The following is a 24284-nucleotide window of genomic DNA, read 5'->3' as shown; positions in this document are numbered from 1 at the left end:
CCTACTGCACACCCACAACCCAGGCGTGTGCCCCGATCAGGAATCGAATAGGCAACCCTTCGGTTTGTGGGGCAACATCCAGCCCACTGCGCCACACCAGTCCGGGCTGTACAAGCATTTTTTTTTTCTTGTCATTATTCCCTAAATACAATGTAACTATTTACATAACATTTACATTGTTTGGAGTATTTTAAGTCATCTAGAGATGACTTAAAATATACAGGAAGATGATTTAAAATACTATGACATTTTATATAAGAGACTTGAGCATCTAAGGGTTTTGGTATTTGTGCAAGGGTGGAGGGCTGGAACCAATCACCCATGGATACTGAGAGATCACCATACCCAGTGCTTGTTCAATAAATTACAGTTATAATTGAGGCAGCAGGCAGTTACAGGATTTAATAAATTTCTGAGACCCGTGTTTTTCCCCCCTTAGTCCACGTGGGTTTGGTTTTCAATTGGGGCATGTTTTGTTTGCTTTGCGAAGTGTTTGGTTTAACCTTTTAACCAGTTCAACTAAAGAAAACTTAAGAGTTGGATCAGTTCAATAGTTGTGGGAAGGGATTGATAAACCTGGAGTATTATACAATGTTCTACTTATAAAGAAGAGGAGAACATGGTTGAAATCCTAAACATCTTATGGGCTTAGGTACTGGAAGAACAAAGGACATAGAAGATTTAGATAACATCATTTTTCAGTTTTTGGAATAGAGTGAAGCAGATGTTGGTACCCGTTTTAGATTTACTGACTTTACTTTTTTTTTTTTTTTTTTTAAAGGCTAGATCCTTTAAATCTGCTATTTATACAATATATTGTGACTGAGTCAGTGCTGCTAGATTTAAAGAACCTAAGTTAGAGATCTTGTGGAAGAATTTTAGCCTGTCTTTAAGTGAAATCTGTCATCATCCAACGTGGATTTTTAGTCATGGTTTATTATTTTTTAAAATTTCAAATAACATTAAAGGAGAGCATGAGACTTGTTTGTCAAGAGTAAACAGGTAAAAGTTGAGAAACCCTGATCAAGGAAATTGATTTAAGCCAATATTAGACCAAAGGGCAAGTTAATTTCAGGTTCTGCTTTGGTATTAGATATGTATATAGAACCAAGGGGAAAGGGATACCTTAATCAAATTTGTATTAGTCTTATGTTGAAGTTGACCGTATTGTATGGACTAACCACTCGTTATATTTTGATTGTCCCAGTAACCAGACAGGTTAATGATTGGGTATAGCTAATATTAGGTTAAGTCCTGTGAAGTTAAGGATCTCTAGCATTTTACAAGCCCCAGGCACTATTTATGAACTAAACAATATGGAGAAGACTAAAATCTATGCACTATAAGCATTCTACCTCAGAGGTATTCTTTATGTCTTACTCAAATTTCCTTTTTAAAATTTCCCCTAGGCCTTTGCATATGAGCCAGGAGCAGTATCACTGCCATTGTACCCAACCTCTACATAACTGCTTTCTTTGAAAGCATAGAATAGATCCAAAATATCACCTGGTTGATTATAAATTATACTTTCGGAGTATGAATAGTATTGATTTACTTAAGAGAAATGTGGAAACTTCACATTCAAGGCTATCTTTTCCCTGTATTACTGCAGCCAAATTCATCTGGTTTGCACACTGAGACCATATTTCTTTAAGTTATCACCGTGGCCAGAAGATTGTTCATAACATTCATAGTAAACAGGTCTTTATTTCCTGTAAGTTGGATTTTAAAAGAAAGGCAGGTACCAAGTGAGAGAGCACCCTTTTTAGTTAAAAGATGCTCGAAGTTACAGATTCTTGGTCCTCTTGGACTGAATTAGAGGAGAATTGGAACATGGAGGAGAAACTCATGACTATGAAAGCCATGAAACTGATTTTTGTTACAACAAAGCTTTTTACTTTTTTCTTACCATGTAGTGGCTGCTCTCAGGGGCCAGTTCTAAAACTTCAGTTAGTCCAGTTAGTCCTTTCAGCTCTTCTGCATTAGCTGTTGATTGGTGCCATCTCAGAAGTTCTGAGGACTAGATAAAGAGCCAAGGTCAGTCCACAAAATGGAGTTATTTGGACATTCTTGAGGATTTCATAACCATGGAAAACATTTAAATGTGCTGGTTCTTAGGGATTTCTTATTTATTCCCTTTAGTATAGTATCTGTTTTTCATAGGCGATGTTAAGGTGAGGAAGGAGATAATTTTTTTCCACAGGGCAGAGAGATGCAGCTGGTTATATGAATCTTACCATTTGAACACGTTCAAATGACAGTGAGTACATTTTACCACAATTATTATAACCTGCTGTACAACCTAGTAACAAGCTTCTTAGAGGCTGGGGCTCCTATGGGAAGAGCCCTGGACTTGGTATCCAAAACCCTGGGTTTAATTCTAGCTCTGCTATCTAATAGTTATGTAACTTTAGAATAGTCATTTAATCCCTCTGAGTCTTAGTTCTCTCTTCTGAAAATTTTGATAGCAATGATTCCTATCTCAGCGTGGCTATTTTACAAGTATCAAGCAATCTTCAAAAGTGTCATATGGAATATGTTATTAGGGGTAGGGATTTTGTTTTACTTCTTCAAACCCGCGCAACTAATGTAGTAAACCTGTCTTAAATGCAATTAGTTGCTAAGTTAAAACTCTCAAAAGATATATCAGGGAATATTGTAGGAAATAAAAGTTTGCTCCACCCCAGCCTTTCTTCATAGAAGGCACACTTAAAAATCCTTCTAGACCCTTTTTCATACATAAGAATAATACACGTTTAAACAAAAGGGATTTACATAATATGTATTATGTGACTTTATTTTTTTACTTCTCAGTGGACTTTCTGTGCCAGTATATTTTACTTTCTCCTTTATATCTGCATAGTATTCCTTCATATAAATGTGCCATATTCCAATCCTTTGATGGACCTTTATGTTGCCTTCTTTATAAATATATTAAACAATAGTGCAATGTACAACCCTGTGAGTACTCATCAAGTATTGATTAACAATCTTGTTTGCCTTTTTAAAACAGCAAAAAAGAAGAATAAGAAGGGGAAGACTATCTCCCTAACAGACTTTCTGGCTGAGGATGGTGGGACTGGTGGAGGAAGCACCTATGTCCCCAAACCAGTCAGCTGGGCTGATGAAACAGATGACTTGGAAGGAGATGGTAATTTTTATTTTCATAATGCTTGGAATTTTCATTGCCTTCTAGACAAAATCTACTCTGTAATAGTGGCTCACACTTTTTGAGAGGAACTTACTCATTTTGTAGAAGCTGAAATCTTATGTTTATGTATTTTAAGGAATTTTAGGTTTAGGGTTTAAGAGTTTGTGACAGGAACTAAAGTGGTGATTCAAGAGAGCTAGTTCTGGCTCTTGTATTAAAAGATTTTTCTCAGTGTACTGTCCTTTTTAAGTCCCATTCTTCATTTGTAAAGACTAGATTATTTCCTTTTAGGTCTGAAGTTCTATTATGCCCTCGTAAAGTGATGTCCCAATGTAATCTATAAACTGTTTATACTCGGAGTCAGGGAATAATTCATTCTAGGAGCTGTTACTATGAAGTCATAGAGTCCCTGGGGAAATAAAAGTAATTTCAGGAAAGGGAATAGGACAAGTAATTACGGTAGAAAAATACAGAAGAGTCATTGTGGGTATCATTTGGACAAGTTTTCTACCTTCAAGGAGTAGCCAAGAACAGGCAGGAGCTGTACATAATCATTGGATATGACATAAATCGGAATACCCATAAATTTTTTTCTAAAACCTTTCATTGTAGACTGAAGAATACTTTTTCTTCCATAACCTATTTTCATAGTAAAGTTGACATAGATTGTACTTTCCATAAGTATTGATACCTGATGTGCAAATTCATAGGCAGTACAATAAGGACGGAATTGATCTCTTTTTTTAAATAAAGGGGAGATAAACCTGGAAGGAACACTTAAGAATGAGAGCTGTTCTTAGTGATTAAATACATTTGGAGTAAGGGAGACCCAAGTTGGAATCCTAGCTACCAGGATTACCATCTACTGCTGTACTATCTCTGACCTTGGGCAAGTCACTGGACCTTCCTGAAATCTTAATTTCTTTCTCTGTAGAACGGGGAACAGCCTCACAGGATTGTTAAAAAGATATGGCAGGATATAATGACTACAAAGTTCCTTGCACACACAGTAATATTCCATAAATAATAGTTGGTATTTTCTCTCTCTGTCTCTCCCCCCGCCTTTTTTTTTGTGGGGGGGACTACCTAAGGACTAAGAGTCACCATGATTTTGTTAAGAAAGGCCTGGGCCCTGAAAGGCCTTCAAATACTGAGAGACAAAGAGACTGAGTCTTTTTGCATTGCAATTCTAACATTGCCTGTTCTTTCCTGACGTAGCTCATTTAATACATGGCACCTAGCGAGGTCCTTCTATTCTGCAATGGCAGTGGGGGATGTTTCCTCTAATTTATGTCTACTTTTCTATCCTAGTTTCAACCACTTGGCACAGTAATGATGATGATGTATATAGGGCACCTCCAATTGACCGTTCCATCCTACCCACTGCTCCACGGGCTGCTCGGGAACCCAATATTGACAGGAGCCGTCTTCCCAAATCGCCACCCTACACTGCTTTTCTAGGGAACCTGCCCTATGATGTGACGGAAGACTCCATTAAGGAATTCTTTAGAGGATTAAATGTAAGTCTAAAGGTTTTAAGCAAATAACTAGATATGGAGTGTAGCATATTGACAGTGACTGTCTCAGATTTTCTATGTTGAAAAGGATTCTAAGTTTATATCTAGACGTGGGAGAAACAGATACATAATCAAAAGGAGTTTTAGGTCTTTAGCTACTTCCCCCTTTCATATTTTGTTCCTTTTTCTACTGTCTCATGAATTAAACTTGAATTTAAAAGAGACTATAACAAAAATCTCTTATCTCAGGAGCCAGAATAAAGTATTCTCTTTGGCTGAGAATGTTATCATCCAGCACCAATCGGACAGTCTTAGCAAAATTAACAGTACCTTATTGATATGGCATCTCTTGAAAACCTATACCCCTTCTTGTTAAGAAACTGAAAAGTGGTATACCCAGTTAATTGTTAAAAGGTAGAAAATAAGTTTCTCTGAACTCAACCATTCTGTTAATTATATCAAAATTACTTCTTAATTTTTTATAAGAATACATTTAATTGAGCAGATGTCTAGTTTTTATTAAATTTATTGGGGTGGCATCAGTTATTAAGATTATATAGATTTCAGGATGTGTGATTTGCATATTGCAAAGTCAGATCATCTTCCATCACCATATATTTGGCTGCCGTTACTACCCCCCACCCACCTTCCCTCTGGCGACCACCATACTACTGTCTGTGTCTGTAAGTTTCAGTTTTATATCCCACGTAGGAGTGAAATCATGGTTCTTAGCTTTTTCTTACTGACTTTTGCTTAGCATGATATTTTCAAGGTCCATCCATGTTTTCACAAATGGCAGTATTTCATCTCTTCTTATGGCTGAGTATATTCCAAAAGTATGTTTCAAAATGTTGGTCTAGAAAGTTACAGAGTATAGAGGTGTTCAGTTTTTTTTTCAAACTTTGATTAAAAGATACTTAACACTTAAAAAAATGAAACAATGAATAACAGTTTTCTGTTCTATTAGGTTTTCTCCAGTATTTGCCAATGAGAAAACATTAAAAAGTGTGTTTCTTCTAAGAATCTGCTCCCTCCTTCACTCTTTGTTTTTTGACCCCCCTCATAGATACTGTTCTCTGCAGTGAGCCACCAGCTTCTGTAGCTGGTTTTTCTGACGTGATTGTTTTTGACTGCCACCTATGAATTTTCCTCTCTGTTTAATTATGTAGACCAACTCGAAGGCTTGCCTATTTTTCGTTTCTGTCTAGTGGCCTCTTTCTGTAGAATGTTGAATAAAAAATCTCTGGTCTGTTCAGGCTTTTCACATTTATGCTCTAGAATAATCTGGTCTTTAGCTACTTCCCCCTTTCATATTTTGTTCCTTTTTCTACTGTCTCATGAATTGAATTAAACTAGAATTTAAAAGAGACTGTAACAAACTCTTATCTCAGGAGCCAGAATAAAGTATCAAATCAGTGATCCAGAAGATAAAATTGAATATAGTAAATCAGAAGGGTACGGAAAACAGATGTGGATGATGGGAAGAAGATGGCAAGAAAATAGTCAAAAGTATTTGAAAACGGCCTTAAAATTGGACATGAAAAGTGATAACCTGTTGTAAATAATTAATAAATAACAATTAGTGTCAGGGAATGCTTTGTGAAAGTTTACAGGAGAGAGTCTTGCATTTACAATTAGAAAACACAAGTTAATCTCAAATTAAAACCAGGTTAGTGTGAATTTTTTCCTGTGCTTCAAAAAGTAAAAATTCAGTGGTTTGCCATCTCAGAATTCAGCAGAGGAGGTGTAGGGGTGAGAGGTTTTACAGTCCATTGTTCGATTCAACCAAACTGTTGTTTTTAAGGGGTAAATTCATATTCAAATTGAAGTCTGTCTTCTATCCCTTCGCACTAATTTTCTGTCTGAAAACAACCAGGTTCTTATGTATTGAAAGAAATTCATTGTATATACAGTGGTCAAAAAAAGGAGACAAAAGAGCATTGAATTGGGAAATATTTTTTGTTTCTTTACCCCTTCAGATCAGTGCAGTGCGTTTACCACGTGAACCCAGCAATCCAGAAAGGTTGAAAGGTTTTGGTTATGCTGAGTTCGAGGACCTGGATTCCTTGTTCAATGCCCTGAGCCTCAATGAAGAGGTAAAGAAAATAAGGGTGGGGAGTTTGAGGGGTGGGAGCTAACAAATCTGGTGTATACTAAACTGATGTCTATTAAAGTTGGGTCAGTAGCTGTTTTAAACATTACCAGAATATCTACAAAGAAAAGCCTGGGTTATTTAACAGTGTAACACTTGAAAATCACACCTCACTTCAGCAAACTCAACAGGCCACAATAATTCAGGGAGGTACTTAGGAGGAAAATTGTGGAAGGAATCCACCCACACCAAGTCTTTTAATAGAATCTCACATTCGTTCACTCACAGCTTTGCCTCAGCTCTCGTGGGTTTGCTTTTTCAAAATAATCTGACCAGATCAAGCCAAATAGAAAAATCGTGTTAATCAGGTTAGTATTAAGAGGCATTATCTCATTTCAGAGAAGTAATGGTGTGTTCTATAGTCTTAAGAGGGTTTGGAAATATTTTTGACTCAGATGTCATTTGTAATAAATAGATGATCCTAGGAATCTCTTAGAGAAGAACAGTAAATATTTAGTCCTTCTACTTTTTAACATTGCCCAAAGATGTTTTTCTATCCAGACAACATTTAGAGGTTGCGTAGGAAGAGGAGATTCAGCTGTTAATACATGAAGGGGAAATAGAGATAAATGTAACTGTAATACAGTTGCTACATGACTGGTGCTATGTAGTGATGCTTAGGTTAGCCCAAGCAGGATAGTGAAACATTTATTGACCTTTTAGTGGTAGAAGTTTCTAATCTAGGAACTGCCTTTTTTTTTTTTTTTTTTTTAATTACTTACTTCTAGTAACTTTTTCTAGTAACTTTAGAAATCAAACTATATCTGGGAAGAAAAAAGGGCTTGTTTTTTCTCCTTCAATTCCAGAAACCCCTCTGTTGAGAAGGCAATTTCCAGTGGCATTTCTGCCATAATTCTAAGGTCTAGATCTGCCATTTGACATAATTAAAATCAACTCCTCTTAAAATATTTTTTCTGTCCCATAATTGAGTACCACCATGATAATTTGAAGTAAATATTAGAAATAAAAATTCACATACTTAGTTAAATATATGAAAAGCTGGAGTTGTTCGAAATATTTCTTCTTGGATCATCTTTAGACTTTACTAACATTAATAATTTTTAAATTCTCAGTCTGGATTTAAGAAAAGAATAGCATATAGCCCTGGTCGAGTAGTTCAGTTGGTTAGAGAGTTCCCCTGTTATACCCAAGTTGCAGGTTCGATCCCAGGTCAGGGGACATGCAAAAATCAACCAATGAATGCATAAATAAGTGGAACAGCACATGAGTGTTTCTCGTTCTCTCTCTCTTCCTCTCTCTCTAAAATCAATAAATAAAATTTTTTTTTTAAAGAATAGCATGGAATTATTTATCTGAGGTTTGCTGGATTAACTGTTAAAATGTCATGGTCTGGATTTAGGAGTTGCTGTATATTTAGAGATTTTATTATAATGGTATTTAATATAATTCTGGGTGTTTTTAACTAAATTCACTGTTATCCTTCTTCAGCTGTAGATTCTACTATGAAATGAGGAAAAATCAGCAGTAGAATTAATTGGGTTCAAAATATATAAATAACTGGGAAAGGTAAATCAGAGGGTATCCTGGAGGAACTGATTTACCCAAAGGTAACATTAAATGAAGGAACTTGCGCTTATACAGAGATCATGCTTTAAGCAACTTTGTGGTACATAGTAAGGGCTCTGTAAATGCTTGAATGAATAGTTACTGTGGACGCAAATGTGTCTTTTATTTAACTAGTTGTCTGGGAATTGTTTTTTAACTTCTTGCACTTGCTTTTACATTGCCTTTGATAGTTAAAAAGTTAACTCTATTTTGTGAAATTTGGCTTTGTAAAAAATAGTAAGTTAATTGACCTGACATCATATAAGCCCAACTTAACTTTGTTAATTCTAAGGGATTATTTCAGTTTTCAAATCTTTTATAAAGGATTCTTTAGCCAACAAATTGGAGTGTTGGCTAGATTACAGCGTTTTTCCTTTATCTTCCTTCCCCCAGTGCTTCTGCTATGCCCAGACGTTCAAGGTCACTCATGAGATTTGTGCATAATGGGGCAAAAGGTTGGTTAATATGGTCCTATGCTCTCAGTCTCTAGGTAACAGGAGAATTCGAGTGGACGTTGCTGATCAAGCCCAGGATAAAGGTAGGAAAGCTGATAGTTCTGTTTTGTTACTGTCCTAGGATAGCAGAGCCAGAGGTACCCTTTCCCAGAAAATTTTAATAGAGGTAGATAGGAGTAGCCCTACCTTAATCTAGAACAGTTTTTCTTAACTGAGGATGACTTTGCCCCAGGGAACATTTGCTAATGTATGGAGACAGTTTGGGTTGTCATAACTGGGGGATGCTACTGACATTTAATAAATAGAATCCAGGGATTGATCCTGTAATGCATAGGACAGCCCCCTACAACAGAGAATTATCTAGCTCAAAATGTTACTAGTGTTGAGATAGAGAAACCCTGATTGACATGGGTGAGTGTTAAATGTATAATAAGTAGATTAGGTACCCAGCAGCACATTGGACCCAAAAGGGGTTTAATTTATGTATATGTCAGGGCTCCTCCTATACAGAAGTTGAGACAGATAAGCCTTGGGCCAGTAGGAGTAAATTTGAGGAAATACATCACTCAGTTGAGTTGGAGAGTGCATTTTAGGGGTCCGGGATAACTTCATAACTGTGCTGTGGTCTGAGCAAGAAATACAGTAAATTGAGGGGAGTTTTCTCTGCATGCAAAACACATTGAGCAGATGTTTTTGTGAGCTCATTTATGGGTTTTTTGTTTTCACTTTATTTATCTGTAGACAGGGATGATCGTTCTTTTGGCCGGGATAGAAATCGAGATTCTGACAAAACAGATACAGACTGGAGGGCCCGTCCTGCCACAGACAGCTTTGATGACTACCCACCTAGAAGAGGTGATGACAGCTTTGGAGACAGTAAGTTCACTTTTTGTTACCATAGTTTTTTTTCTGTATTCCTTTTTCTCTTTTTTTGGAGACAATTTATAAAGAAACCCAACAGATTCTACAAAGTAAAGCACTTGGATTAACTAGAGTTCAGTGAGATTGATGGGTTAAGAGTGGCATGTAGCAAGCAAGTCCTCATTTAAGGTACTCAGTAGGTTCCGCAACTTTAAGTGAAGCAGCATATAGTTAAACCAATTTTACTATACGCTAATTGATAGAAACAAGAGTTAAGTTCCTATGTTATTAGAGAGCCTGCTGTACAAAAATTGGTTGTATTACTAGCAGCAGGCAAAATGTAAAATTTGAACGATACCTTTTAAAATAACAAAATTTACTCACTTCAGAAATACTAAATGTCTGCCATGTGCCTAATTCTGTTCTAAGCTCAGGATATACCCCTGAACAAAACAGATAAAAATCCTGTCCTCACTAGACATTGTTTATAATGAGAAAGGTAATCTGCACATAAAAGGTAATTTAGAGAATGGGAATAAAGAGTGTCATGGGATGGGAGCTGGGGTGAATTACAACTTCTCCACATACCACCTAAATCCAACAAAAGCTTTGTAAAATGTTTATGGAAAAATTTTGCAACTTACTAAAATACACAGAAATACTCAACACTTTGTATTTTTAAAATGGAAAGAACCTACTGTTCAGTAAAGAAATGACTAAGTAGTGGTTTGTATAATGGACTACTTTATTGCATGACATACATGTAACAATAGGGATAAAATTCAAAACCTGTTGAGGAGGGAGCAAAATGTACACATTTGAAAACAGTATCATGTACTGTCAATACATAAGTTGTAAAAATGTATGCATGGTGATGTAACCACCCTTATGATTGTGGATGGAGCATGGAGGGAATCCTTAGCTGTATCTGTAATACTCTGCTTTTAAGTTAAGTTTCCATCTGACTTTATCATCAAGTAAACAAAGCCTTGGAGAGAACTACCTGAAGTACTTTATTTAGTATTTATGCAAAAAATTCTATTGTTAACAGGAAGAAATGGCTCTTGAAAGAAAAGGCAAATGAGCAAGACAAGGGTCCTGTTTCAAATCAAGGGCCATAGATATTTTCTTATCTCAAACTTTGAATTTAGAGCAAGCAGGATGGATACCAAGAAAGTTGAGTGTGCTGTTATCCAAATCTGCGAAGTTTGTAAAACTAGGTAATGGCCCCAAAGTCAGCTCTATCAGCATGTTAGAGATCCCAGACTATACCAAGAGGTCACAGACTCCTATTTCAAGCATTTGACCCATAAAAGACATTTTGAGGGCTAGGAGGTGGTATTATACTAAATAATACTATAAAATCTCAGCAAAAAACTTGTATATAGTTCATTGCCTCTCCAGAAATTAATAACGTATTTCAAAATGAACACACGGCAGATTTTTTTGTATATTTGTTTTTTTTTATTCCATTTCTGATTCTCTTCTGTGTGTAATTGTTTTACTAACATTAGCATATCCTTTAATTCACAGAATTTAAACTACCATGAAATGTTTGTTCACATAGACAAAATGATGTTCTTTGCAAAATGAAATCATTGTTTAAAAGGAAGCAGCCGTAAAATTAGATCCTTCTTTGGCCTGCATGCATCAATTATTAAATTCAAAATGTTTTAAGTTTCACCTTGGCCAGTGTGGCTCACTTGGTTGGAGCATCATCCCATAAACTAGAAGGTCATGGGTTCAGTTCCCAGTCAGGGCACATGAACCCAGCTTCTCTCAGAAAACTGAAAGTCAGCTGAAGCTAAATAGCCATAACCCCCTTTTGTAAATGAGTTATACTATATAGTTTGCTACTTGAGCTACTATACTTATTTATACAAATTTCTGGCATCTAGAGGCTTCTGACATTAGTATTCATGTAGGTAGGTAATAGTATGTTGTGAACCCATTTAGTAATTACATTTCTCATTGATTTTAATGGTTGCTTTGTATGAGTGCCCCCTAATTTAATCTAAAAGACAACATTGCAACAAACCTCCTAGTACATGGGTCCAGTTATTTTCTCAGGAAAAATTCCTAGAAATTGTTGGCCCAGAGGGTATACATAGTTTAACACATAGTTCCGAAACAACTTTGAGAGTGGTTGTACTATTTTAGACTCATCAACAGTGTAGGAATTTACTTTCTGCTCTAAGCTTTACCAGCATGGGCTATGTCATTTATTTTAATCATTGCCAGTTTGCTAGTGGAATACGATGTCCTGTTAATTTTAGTTTTTGTTACTTAAGCAATAGACCACCCATTGTCATATGTTGCATATATTTTTCTTATTTTCTTTGCCTCTCAGATTTGTGATATGTGTATTGTTTGTCCATGCTAAACATTTTAAGTGGTCTCTGATTGGTTCTTTGGCATTAAGGATAGACGATTCCAACTATATTTTCTTCTAATGTTTTGTGCTTACATGTTTTAATACCTCAGTCTTTAATCTTGGGAACTTATTATGGGATATATATTTTTCTCTCTCCTAATTTCCTTTTAAATTGTTAGCCCAGGGGTGTATATTGACTTAGTAGAGAAAAATTTTTAAATCAAATAAATACCCAGAATACTTTACTTCAATACAAATTCTTCCACTTTGGATAAAATGTTACTTTTTTACAAAAGTGGACACAGCAGTGAATACGAACTCATAAAAACAAATTGACCTAATGGGCTATCATGTTTCTTTAGTGTCAAAAAAGAAAAAGAAATGATGTTACCTGTCATTCTTCCCTCTAGAGTATCGAGATCGTTACGATTCAGACCGATACCGTGATGGTTATCGGGACAGTTACCGTGATGGCCCACGCCGGGATATGGATCGATACGGTGGCCGGGATCGTTATGACGACAGAGGCAGCAGAGACTATGATAGAGGTCATTATAAAGCACCATTAAGCTAAATTCCTTTCCTTCAAGAATTTCTTTTTTGCCTTTTCATCCCTCCAGGGTGGTGATCACAGTTTGGGATATATTTGTTTACAGGCTACGATTCCAGGATAGGCAGTGGCAGAAGAGCATTTGGTAGTGGGTACCGTAGGGATGATGACTACAGAGGAGGCGGGGACCGCTATGAGGACAGATATGACAGACGTGATGATCGGTCATGGAGCTCCAGAGATGATTACTCTCGGGATGATTATAGGCGTGATGATAGAGGTAATCATTTTCTTTTGCTTGCTCAGTGGGGCAGACCACTGAACAAACTGATCGGAAATTTTTCAGTCATGTTCAAATTTCTTAAATGGGCACACATAGAATTTACACATTGTAAAGCATGTAGCAGAGAGTAATGGAAAGAGCATTGGATACAAATGATGTAATGGAAATAAAGTCTAATTGTAACTTCCTTTAGCATATAGACTTTTCAGTTAAAATTTACTGAGTAAACAAAGTACTAAAGGGGGGGAAATTGTCCGACATTGTTACGGTGTGGTTTCATTCTTTCATTCATTTATTTTAATTCAACATTTATTTATGGTAAGTAAGCTCAGCAAATCAAGAACAAAAGGAAACTTCCTTAATATAATGAAGGCTATTTGTGTGAAACCTGCAGGTGACATCATACTTAATGATCTCATTTATTAATAAACTACACTTAAATTAGGTGGTGTTAGTTCCATCTTTCTAATGAAGGCAGTATGCAGTCTCATAGCCAATAATTGGCAATATGAGGTTAAAAACCAAGTGTTGCTGATTTAAAGCCATTATTAATTACCATAGTGACTGATAACTTATTAAGTAATGCTGATGTGTTTGCCTGTTCTAAAATTATGTTCCTAATGTTACAACATTTATATAAAACTTTGTATTATAAATCAGACCTCTCAGAAAGTATTACTAAATGGCCACCATTTGTGTTCTGTCTTTAGTGCTATCATCAAAAAAGTAAGGTATCTGGCCAAGAAATTTTTTCTTTATTTTTAGAAGCAGCCCTTGCCTTTTAACATCCCTTTGTCAGCCCTGACTTGGTGCCAAGTGCTTTATATACGTCATTGCTGGTAATCCCCCAAGTAAGGAAGGTAGACCTGGACAACTAATAAAACACATTGTGAAAAAAGTCACCAGAGCCATGGTGAAATTCCACTTGAGTAAAGTGTTTCCTCCTCAAACAAAAACACAAAATGGAAATAACATTTCCAGTCTTTTCTAAAAAACTTCGTTTATTCTTAAAATCATTGCCGTTATCTATTTGCATGCAAGAAACATAGAAACAGTAGCTGGAATTTGTTGAGCTTTTATTCTGCACCAACGAGCTGAGTTCTCATTACAATTTAGAATTATTACATAATTCTAAAAATTCTGTCTGGTATAGGTAGGTACAATTATTATCTCTACTAGTGAGAAACGTTAAGGTTCAGATGTGGGACTCAGGTTCTCTTTGACTCCGGACCTGTTCCTCTCATGCCATTCCTTCCCTCCCCCGATAACTGTACACCTGACTTGTTTTTTTCCTGGTTATCTTACCCCCTACTCCTTCTCTGACCTGCTCCCTTGTCCCCAGAGCCTTTGCCACTGCCTTTGTTCAGATTTCATTGCTATACCCACATTACTAACAAATTTCCCTCACTTTCTTCATTCTTCACAGTGTCCCAAATTGTCTTTGTGGAACAAGGTCTAATTAGATGATTCTCCCTCTTTTAAAAACTTTCCTACCAGCACTGGTCAGAGTTGATCAGTTGGTTGGAGCATCATCCTGTAACCAAAAGATTGCACGTTCCATTCCCTGTCTAGGCACATACCAGTTCGATCCCCTGTTCAGGTTTATAAGATCTCTACTTCAGGTACATACAGGAGGCAACCAATTAATGTTTCTGTTACACATCAGTGTTTTTCTCTACCCCTTCCTCTCTTTCTAAAAGCAATGCAAAAAATGTCTTTGGGTGATTATTAGAAATTTAAAATAAAACCACCTTATTCTATGGTCTGAAAGATATCTTTTTGTCTGTACCTCTGACATATAAGGACCTTCACTGTTCTGCCTACGTAAGAGAAAAGGAAGGGAGAAAGGGCAAGGAGCAGCAGTGTGTGGTTGCCTCTCGCATGCCCCCAACCAGGGACCTGGCTCAAAACCCAGGCATGTGCCCTGACTGGGGATCGAACTTGGCGGCCCTTTGGTTCACAGGCCACTGAGCCACACCAGAGAGGACCTAGTCTTAAGATTTTCATATGAATAAATCTGTCTGTAGAACTTAGCATACTGTATTATTTTTAACTTTGATGCTCCCAATAAATTGGGCCTCTTGCAGACAGAAACGAAAAACTTCCCAACCATTAAAGTTCTGACCTTAGCATGGTTTCTGAAATACAGGTGCACAAGTTATTTGTTGAATAAGTAAATAAATGGAAGTTGTCAAAGGAAGAACACAGGGAGAAGAGCAGTAAGAGTTGCTTCATTAATACAGACTTTAACCATTAGTAAGTATAAAGACAAGAATGGGAATGATAAATACCAAGTTCAGCATAGTGGTTATGAGAAGACAGCACAGTTAGGCATGTCATCAGAGGAAGGATACTCAGGCTTCAGTGGTTTTCATAGTGTTTTATTACTTCAGCCAGGTGGTTGGTACACATAGGCTTTCTTTACCTTCTCTATCTTTTCGTATGTCTGAAACATTTAGGGTAAATGCTGAATTTAAGAAACCCAAGTTTCCTTGAAACACTCAAATTTATCTTGAAATATGCTGACAGCTTGAATCCAGGAAGAAATCAGACTCCCCTAAAGTTTAGATTCAGATGTTTAGTGTTGTGTGCTTTGCCATATGAAGTACTGTCAAATTTATATTATACACAGAAACAGAAGTATAAGACTAGAGTCTGCCCTATCATATTGTTACAAACTCTTAACTTATGGAAGTCATCCATCTTCCAGACCACAGTTTTGAACAAGATTACTTTCGTCCAGTAGTGCATTGTGGTTGAAAATTTCTTCCTGATAATAGTGATCATGATAAATGATTGATTTACTGTGTAAATTGTTACTGTTTTTAGACTTTTCCCTTAGTCTGGTAATACCATCATGGATGTGGTAGTAGAAAGATTGATTAGACTTGGTTATTTAAACCAGTCATTTTCTTATCTCCCTTCTCACCTCTGCTGTATTGGCTAGGCCACTAATCGGAATCCCATCTAAGAGCTGTCTGGGAATCTGGCTTTCAGCCATCAGCTTCTGATTTTGAAAACCTATTACTTAGAGTTTTATTTAACTTAGGTCCCCCCCAAAGACCCAAACTGAATCTAAAGCCTCGGAGCACTCCTAAGGAAGATGATTCCTCTGCTAGCACCTCCCAATCCAGTCGAGCAGCCTCTATCTTTGGAGGGGCAAAGCCTGTTGACACAGCTGCTAGAGAGCGAGAAGTAGAGGAGCGGCTACAGAAAGAACAAGAAAAACTGCAGCGGCAGCTGGATGAGCCAAAACTAGAACGGCGGCCTCGGGAGAGGTGAGGTTATCATCACCGAGTTTCCCATCTTTGAATCCGGTGATTCTTAATGGGGGCATTACATTGCCTGGAGACACTTGGGAAATTTGTGTGAATGATACTGGCGGTCATTCATTAACATTTAGTGTACATAGGCTGGGACTGCCAGTTGGGTCTGTAGTATATGGACAATTTAACCCAGTTAAGGTTCGTTGCCTGTTCCACAATTTTCAAAAGGCCTACTCGGTTTAACCTGCAACAAATATAAATTGGTGGTACTTTAATACAGGGGTCAGCAAATTATGGCCTGGGCCTGTTTTTAGAAGCAAAGTTTTATCTGAGCCTTTAAGGAGCCTTTGTAAACCCTGCTTTACTGTATAAAGTAAATCCCCACCATGGTGATGTGAATGGATTTAGCTCTTTTCAATTTAACTAGGGGTAAAGTAGAAAGAAAATGTTTTCACTTATGTAAGTGTGGATTGTGAACTACTTTTCATTTATTTTTATTTGTGTGTATGTTGGTTATACTATCAAATGTTACTTCAGGATACTAACAGTCATTACAAAATATTTATTATTAAAAGGTGACAGTGGCTCTAATAGGGTAGAAACCTCCTATAACAATGTTCAGGAAAACTATTCCTAGTTTTGAATGACTTGTAGAACTGTGTTACCAGTTAGGTTGTAGATTATTAGAATGTTCTTAACCGTAGCTGATGGCTTGCTGAAGTCAGTAGAGCCAAAGTGTCTTAATATGTGCAGCTCTCAACGGGTTCGAGGTAGGGAGATACATGCACACCCCTGCCTATATACAGAGCAGGTGTGATAAAATACTAAGTGATGGTTCTTGAGGAGTCAGAGTGGGTCCAGGGTGGCCTTCACCTGAGCTGGACGTGTATTTTTTTAAAATCTTACAGGCACCCAAGCTGGCGAAGTGAAGAAACTCAGGAACGGGAACGGTCAAGGACAGGAAGTGAGTCATCACAGACTGGGACCTCAGCCACATCTGGCAGAAGTAAGTCAGACCAGGGTGGGTATCACAGTATTGTCCTCTTCCATAACCTCTCCATGACCAAATTATGCAGAGGATTCGGGGTGTTAAATTCAGTCATGGACTCTTTATTTACATCAGCTCCAAAAAATCTGAGAAATGGGCACCAGCGGGAGACTTGGATGATCTGTTTAATAATTTTTTACTAAAGAATGTACTTCACTGTTAAATTTGTCCCTTCGTTTTATGTGTTGACATCTCAGTTTTATTTATTCAGAGCAGTCATAGTCCTCCAGCTCTCTGAGCTGCTCCTGGGGCCAGCCTTTTTTTAAGTCATATATGACCAGAGCAGGGTCTCAAGTGATAACACTTTGCTCGTGATCCTTCCTTCCTTACTAGAATTTACTGATTGGGCACAAGCATGTGTAATGTTTCGGAAACTGAATGGTGTGATTATAACACCTCCCTTCCCTTGTTGCGAGCCTGTGTTTTCTAAGGTTTCTCCTCCCACTTCTAAATTGATTTGTACTTGAGCATTGCAAACATGGCTCAAGGATCAGGTGTATTGGAAATAGTCACCCATGTGTTGTAGAAGTTTTCTGGAAATTATTCATAATGGAGTAGACTCTTAGTAACAGGATGTGATGCCTCTTTGTACCCAGGTAGGAGTATGTTGGTTGGGTTTATTTGTATCCCTACTTCTGAAGAGCTTGCACTTAAAATGTGAAAAGAATCTGACAAAATAAGCTCCTGGTTTTAAGGAGACATTTGGTGCTTTAAAAAAAAATGCATGAGTGTGTTCTGGTTTTCATTAAGTGTAAAATTTTGTTTGTATCGTATTTTGTTCATGTGTGTGTTTTGTTGAGCCTCTAATTTGGACAGTGGTTCCTGGGGGTTGAGAGAGAAAATTCTCTAAGTATGACCATTTTAACACTGAGACGAGACAGGTTGTAGTCCTAAAATAAAGAATACTTATTCCGAGGAAAGGTCAGATGGCTATCCTTGGAGAGTCATTTTTCCTGTTTCTCTTGGATCAGTAAAACATATTTTCTCAAAATGACATTTGGAAACCACTAGCTTAAGGATAATTTCATAATTTTGGAAGCCAAATTAAAGTATTTAAGAAAAAATGATAGAAAGCAGTAAATGGGGATGTGGACCACTTCCCACTGTGTTGGAATCCTAATAGATGGTTGTACAATAAGCCTTTTTTTTCTGATAATTTGACTTTCCAACTCTGACTTCACAGATGTGCGAAGGAGAGAGAGTGAGAAGTCTCTGGAAAATGAAACGCTCAGTAAGGAGGAAGACTGTCACTCTCCAACTTCCAAGCCTTCCAAACCTGAACAGCCTCTAAAGGTAATGCCAGCCCCTCCACCAAAGGAGAATGCTTGGGTGAAGCGAAGTTCTAACCCTCCTGCTCGATCTCAGAGCTCAGACACAGAGCAGCAGTCCCCTACAAGGTGAGTCAGCTTGGAAACATAGCAGTTGGTTAGCTGTAGAATCTTAAATATTGTGATGTCGCAGTATGGCCAGATAGCTCAGTTGGTTAGAGCATTGTCCTGATTGATACACCAAGATTGAGGGTTTGATCCCCAGTCAGGGCACATAAAAGAATCAACCACTGAATGCATAACTAAGAGGGACAACAAATCGATGTTTTTCTCTCTCTCAAATCAGTCAGTAAATTTTTTAAAAAATATTGTGATATCATGATGTCATTGTGATGTCCTATAGGGATTTGGCCTTAGGTAGCATTTTACACTGTCTTTGCTTTTGTAGTTCAAATTCAGTATACTGGAGCTGGTTCATTAGCACCAGTTCAATTTTCTAGAGTTTAGATAGCTGGTTGACATCACTTCAGTTACTCAAAACCTGCAAATACTGTAAATCAGAACACACAGCAGCCACGTGTTGACAATATATCCTTGGGGGGGGTTACTTTACTTCCCTAAGTCATAGGATCCTCATCCGTAAAATAGAGAATAATATTAACTTTGCATGGCTGAGATGATTCTAAAGGACATGTCACTTAGTATTTAAGCGATTGCTTTTGTTGTTGTCTTTCCCATAGTTTAATGTTCCACAGCATTAAGTTATGTATGTTTGGTTCTCTGTAAAGCTTATTGCACTTGGGAGAATGCTTATAGTTTCTTATTGCTTCCTTCCTTAAGACAGCTGATAATGTGATTACATGTTTTCCTTCTAGTGGTGGGGGCAAAGTAGTTCCAGCTCAACCATCTGAGGAAGGACCAGCAAGGAAAGGTAAGACCAAAAGGGAATAGGCTTTTTCACCTAAAGGCCTAAATTAAAAGGCCTATAAAGTTTCTTCCGTGTATTTTGCACTTCAGTATATTTTGCACCCAGTTTTGTGTTAAAGGTTCTTAGATTGTCTGCCTTTTCTTGCCAGTAGAGGGCAGGAGTGGTCTCTTTGGAGAAAGCATGGAGCCCTGCCCTTTCCTGGTAGAACATTTCTCTGAAGGTTGGGGGGAGCCTCGGAAGGAAATTAACATGCTCAGTACAGATTAGAAATGTCCCGTCTGCAAGGCCAAGGTCACTACACAGCATCGTAGTTTTTATTGCCAGTTTGTTTTTCATGATGGCGTAACCCTAAAGTGGAACTTCTGAGTGGATCTTCTTGGGTGGGTGGGTGTGATATATATAGAGAGGATGCGTGGGAAGAAGAGCTTAGGAAGGAAGTCTGGGTTGGGGTGAGGTTTAATTTCCTTCAGTACCTATGAGCACATTTTTCTCCAGCCCTGAGGAAACCTAGGAGAGGGAGAGTACTTATTTTGCTTGCTTTCAATTTATTTTTGCATCTTGAGCAGATGAAAATAAAGTGGATGGGGTGAGTGTCCCAAAAGGCCAAAGTGGGAACTCCAGCCGTGGTCCAGGAGATGGAGGGAACAAAGACCACTGGAAGGAGTCAGATAGGTATGTTGTGTTCTCTCTCTTGTTGTTTGTAACTTTCATCTGATACTAGACACACGTATCTTTGTAATTAAGTTCTTGGTTCCCTAAGCATTGCCAGATCTCCTATTGTGAACAAACCAAAGTCAACCAGTATAGACGGTTATAATTCTGAGAATCTAAATAAACAAAATGTCCAGATAGCAAGGACTGTTACCTGGAGTTGCCTGCTGAATGCCCCAGAGCTGCTTTATGGGTGATGGGAGAGTGCTGTCCTAAAGATGTGCTCTTATACTCACATCTCTGCAGGAAAGATGGCAAAAAGGATCAAGACTCCCGATCTGCACCTGAGCCAAAGAAACCTGAAGAAAATCCAGCCTCCGTAAGTGTTAGAAGACTTGCCCTCAACTCCCCTTAGCTTTGCCTGTTGAACCTCCCGTACGTTTGGGGCTGCAAACAGTGGTTGGAAATAAGGCATTGCTTCTCATTTGACATAGCAAACGTTCAAATTAGCATTTTTCTTTGTTCGGACCTTTCACTGCTCTCATCCCCTTATCAAGATAAGCATGTTTGTATGACTTGGAAAAGAACACATGTGCCTCCGACAGCTCTCTCTAGCTCTGGAAAATGCTCCAGTGGAGAATGCTGACAAGCGAGCAAGTGGTTGTGGTCTGGACCAAAGTATCAGTATCCTGTTTCTTGGATTTTGATGTGAGAATTCAAGATCTTGGTTGTTTTATCACTCTTGTCTGTTATAGAAGTTCAGTTCTGCAAGCAAGTATGCTGCTCTCTCTGTTGATGGTGAAGATGAAAATGAGGAAGATTACACCGAATAGACCTCTACATCCTGTGCTTTTTCCGAGTCTCTCTATCCTGGAACATCGAGAGCAAATCAAACCTCTATCCAGACAAGACAAAATAAAACTCACCATCTCCTGGAGACCTTTCTTAACTTTTTTTTTTTTAAACAATGAAATGAAATGAAATGAAATGAAATTCTTTTGCATGCTGCTGCAGCCTTTAAAGTATTGAACTAACTGGAGAATCGCCAATATAGCCAGAGAGAAAGACATATTTTAATGGAAAAGCTGTGCGGTTTTATACACATGCAGTTACCTGTGTAATTAGTGCCTAGGGGCCTCCATTTAGGAAAATGACAACGACAGTAATACAATGTCTGGAATCTGGTTGGGCAGTGGGGCAGGTATGAAGAAGAGTATGAGATTCTTTGATTATTATCCTAATGTGGCATATATGAATTCTCAAAACATCTAAATAAATTCTCCATTCTTGGAAAAGGTAGGTTTAGTTTCTGAAATTTTAGTCTCCAGGAGGCTGCCAGCCCCTTCTCTTATTTAATTCTGAGTTAGTGGGGCCAGCCTAGGGGGAATTCCTTCATTTTTACCCCCCAGGGGGGTAGCTGGGAGTGAGTCTACAGGCCGCTAAAGAATAGGACTGCTTGGTGACCAAAATAAGGGGGGGGAATCGTGGTTTGAAAAGAAGCTTTAGGGAGGTGATGAATTATTTTGCACCAGTAATAGGGAAAAATGGTATGACCTCCAGTAAACACACGAAGGGTTACTTCCTGCAGCAGAAAGCACTTAGGGGGTGTGGGAGTCCCTTATGTGTCCTGGTTTTGCCCTTTCTTAAACATTGTCTATCCTTTCTGAAAGTTCAGCTCTATCCACATTCTGCTGAAATCTTGAAGCTCTACAAATTTAGACTTATGTTCCTTGTGCTCCTCTTTCCTGTTACCTCCCCAAAAACAGCTTCTGTTCAAGCCATACACCCAGTCTCCTAGGCACTCTGTATCAGCCCCTGGGAGCTGTCAAATGAGGAATCACTGCTTTTCTCAAGTAAATCTTGGCTTCTTTGTCTTTTGACTCTCCTATTCATTCCTGCTCCTGCTTCTTTGACCCCTTTTACATCTCAGAAAACTCTAGAATTAATGGTCTTAGCTGGTGAGTGAGGATGGATAAATAGGGACAGTTAAAACTGGGAGCCTTTCTTATGACCTTGATTGGGGTTTTTGTTTGGGGCTTATTTTGGGGGGAGGGGGGTTGTGGGTTTTTTTTTTGTTTGTTTTTTTAACAAGTTTCCTTCTCTCCACTGAAATCCCACACCAATGTTTGGATTTATAATGTGGCCTAGACCAATGTGTGGTTTTGTTTTGTTTTTTAGCTTCCCTTGAGAATAAATGATAATGGAGAGAACTATTTAACAAGGTCCTGGTTTCTCTTGTAACACGATAGCTTGACTTGCCTGCTTTTATGTGCACCTTAGTACTGTCAGCTCAGTAGGTGGTATCTTTGTGGGCAGCACTGGTACCTACCAAGAAATTACACCTTGGTCTCTTGTTTGCAAGCCCTTCTCCCATCAGTCCTAGATCAGACCCTGTCCGGCCATGCAGGGGTGTTGGTTTGAGTGCTGCAGCAGTGGGCATAACGAATCATTTACCCAGTGAATATAAAAGATATACCAAGTGAAATAACTTTAATAATTGGCTTGGATGGCTAGTAGCTAGGAAGTGGCTTTTAGGGAGATACCCAAGATTTGTTGTAGATGATGAAAGATAGGGTTTGCCGCCTTCAGGTCTACTCCTTCCAAATAGTTGTATCAAAAAAGGTATTTTTTTTCCCCCACTCCCCTGCCTTGTCCCCTGTTAAAATAGAAACAGGGATTTATGTCCCACTCTTCAATACATGTAAAATTTGTACAAAAATATCTTCTATGAAAATGATTTGTAATCTGTAGACTTATTACCTGGGAGATGTCTTGAGATGTGAATCCCATCCTTTGGGTTGTGGGGTTTTTTGTTTTCTCCAAATAAATCTAATCTTTAAAGTTCATTTTAATGCTGAAATTCTTTGACAATACACTCCATGCTCCCAGTCCTCTCTTTTTTTCTTTTTCTTTTGTTTTTCTTGACTCCCCACTGAGCCTGCTACCCTGCCTTCCCGCCTCTGATTGGGTGCCATTTTGTGCAAGTATGGAGGGTGGGGTTTCAAGGGGAATCTTTTCACTGAGGCCCAAGAACTGGGAATTCACATCAGCTCCCCTCCAGCATTTGGGCCTGGTACTAACTTTTAATATTTTAGCATATCTGCAGTCCATTTACTAAGATGAAGTGGCAGCTCTAGGGTAAGTCATCCTGTCCTTGAGGCAGTACCTCCATAAACCTCCACCCTTCAGCAGTCAGATACTGCCTCTGCTTTCCTGGGTTACACCGCAGAGGCAGAATGGAGTCTGAGTTACTACTTTTAATCATTGCTCAGGCTTAGTGGGAATTTTCCAAACAGCAAGGACAGACTGTTCATTGTTGCAAGGCAGGAAAGAGGTTAGGACAGTGGCAGAGAATCCTTAAGGTCACAAGGGGGTGGAGCCCAGAAAGCCCAGGAAACCTCAGACAACAATTTTGGGGACTCGGAGCCAAGGGGAAAGGGAGGTAGAGGGAAGTGAATGGAGTTGGAAGCATAGTTACACAAGTGGCTTTCCCCTGGGCCAATTGCAGCAGCTGGTCTCACAGTTTTTGCCAGTGCATTGATCTCTTCAAAGCTGAGGGATGAGGGTCAGTGTGCAGCCTATCTGCGTAGGTTTAGGTAGGAAGGGAAAAGGCCCTGCCCAGGCTGCCTTACAAGGCAGTGCTTGCTTAACTGCGGCTTCACCACAGGAATCACCCTCAGTCACCCTGTCCAAGCCTGTTTCTAGCCAGTTCCCTCACTGCAATGCTGAGGTCCAAGTGAATGATGGAAAGTGGGAAAGGCTAACTTGGAGAGGGTTCATGCTGTGCTGGTTTGAGCACAGGAATGGTAGAGAGGAAGGAACTCCCTCTGCTGTGTCCCAGGAGGGAAAGGTAGGCACCAGCACGCCCCTGCTCAGAAGCCCTTCAGCAGAAACGGATCCTAGGACTGGTCAGCCTTGACTGACTGACAACCTAGTGCATCTCCAGCCACCAGAAGGGTGCAGGTGTGGCATCCTACTTTACAAGGATCTCTTTTAGGTTGGTTGGGTCCCATGTCTGTAATGGGCCAAGTAACCTTGTTTTTCCTAAACAATCAAGCACTAGGCTCTGGATCCCAAGGCAGCGAGGGTCCCAGTTATTGCTGAAGGCGTCACCTCAAGTGCTAAGTGAGCTCACAGCATCTGGTTTCTCAGGAAGTGAGAAAGCTACACATCTGCTCCTGGGAAGCTGGGAAGCATTATTTCTCAAAACTTGT

At 38.6% G+C, this 24284-nt stretch overlaps 1 protein-coding gene across 2 annotated transcripts in view; it reads left to right on the top strand.

The window, feature by feature from the left end:
* The window catches only part of EIF4B (eukaryotic translation initiation factor 4B), a 28067-nt gene extending 5185 nt beyond the window's left edge, over window positions 1-22882 (top strand). The window contains exons 2-15 of one of the 2 annotated variants that reach the window (XM_054591069.1): window positions 3014-3151; window positions 4463-4671; window positions 6648-6764; window positions 8870-8924; window positions 9583-9717; window positions 12487-12624; window positions 12733-12906; window positions 15959-16187; window positions 17084-17196; window positions 18407-18620; window positions 19367-19422; window positions 19986-20091; window positions 20377-20449; window positions 20826-22882. In XM_054591069.1, coding sequence (XP_054447044.1) covers window positions 3014-3151; window positions 4463-4671; window positions 6648-6764; window positions 8870-8924; window positions 9583-9717; window positions 12487-12624; window positions 12733-12906; window positions 15959-16187; window positions 17084-17196; window positions 18407-18620; window positions 19367-19422; window positions 19986-20091; window positions 20377-20449; window positions 20826-20903 — 1835 coding nt within the window. In that variant the 3' untranslated portion in view covers window positions 20904-22882. The remainder of the gene's footprint in view (window positions 1-3013; window positions 3152-4462; window positions 4672-6647; window positions 6765-8869; window positions 8925-9582; window positions 9718-12486; window positions 12625-12732; window positions 12907-15958; window positions 16188-17083; window positions 17197-18406; window positions 18621-19366; window positions 19423-19985; window positions 20092-20376; window positions 20450-20825) is intronic. The other variant, XM_054591070.1, reaches the window with a different exon arrangement.
* The last annotated feature ends 1402 nt before the right edge of the window (window positions 22883-24284 follow it).

The sequence above is a fragment of the Pteronotus mesoamericanus genome, unplaced genomic scaffold, assembly GCF_021234165.1.
Source record: "Pteronotus mesoamericanus isolate MK-2021 breed Mesoamerican mustached bat unplaced genomic scaffold, CSHL_Meso_final scaffold_21, whole genome shotgun sequence".
In the NCBI taxonomy this organism is placed as follows: Eukaryota; Metazoa; Chordata; class Mammalia; order Chiroptera; family Mormoopidae; genus Pteronotus; species Pteronotus mesoamericanus.
The sequence above is the reverse complement of the archived record's forward strand: the minus strand, read 5'-3'. Positions and strand labels throughout refer to the sequence as shown.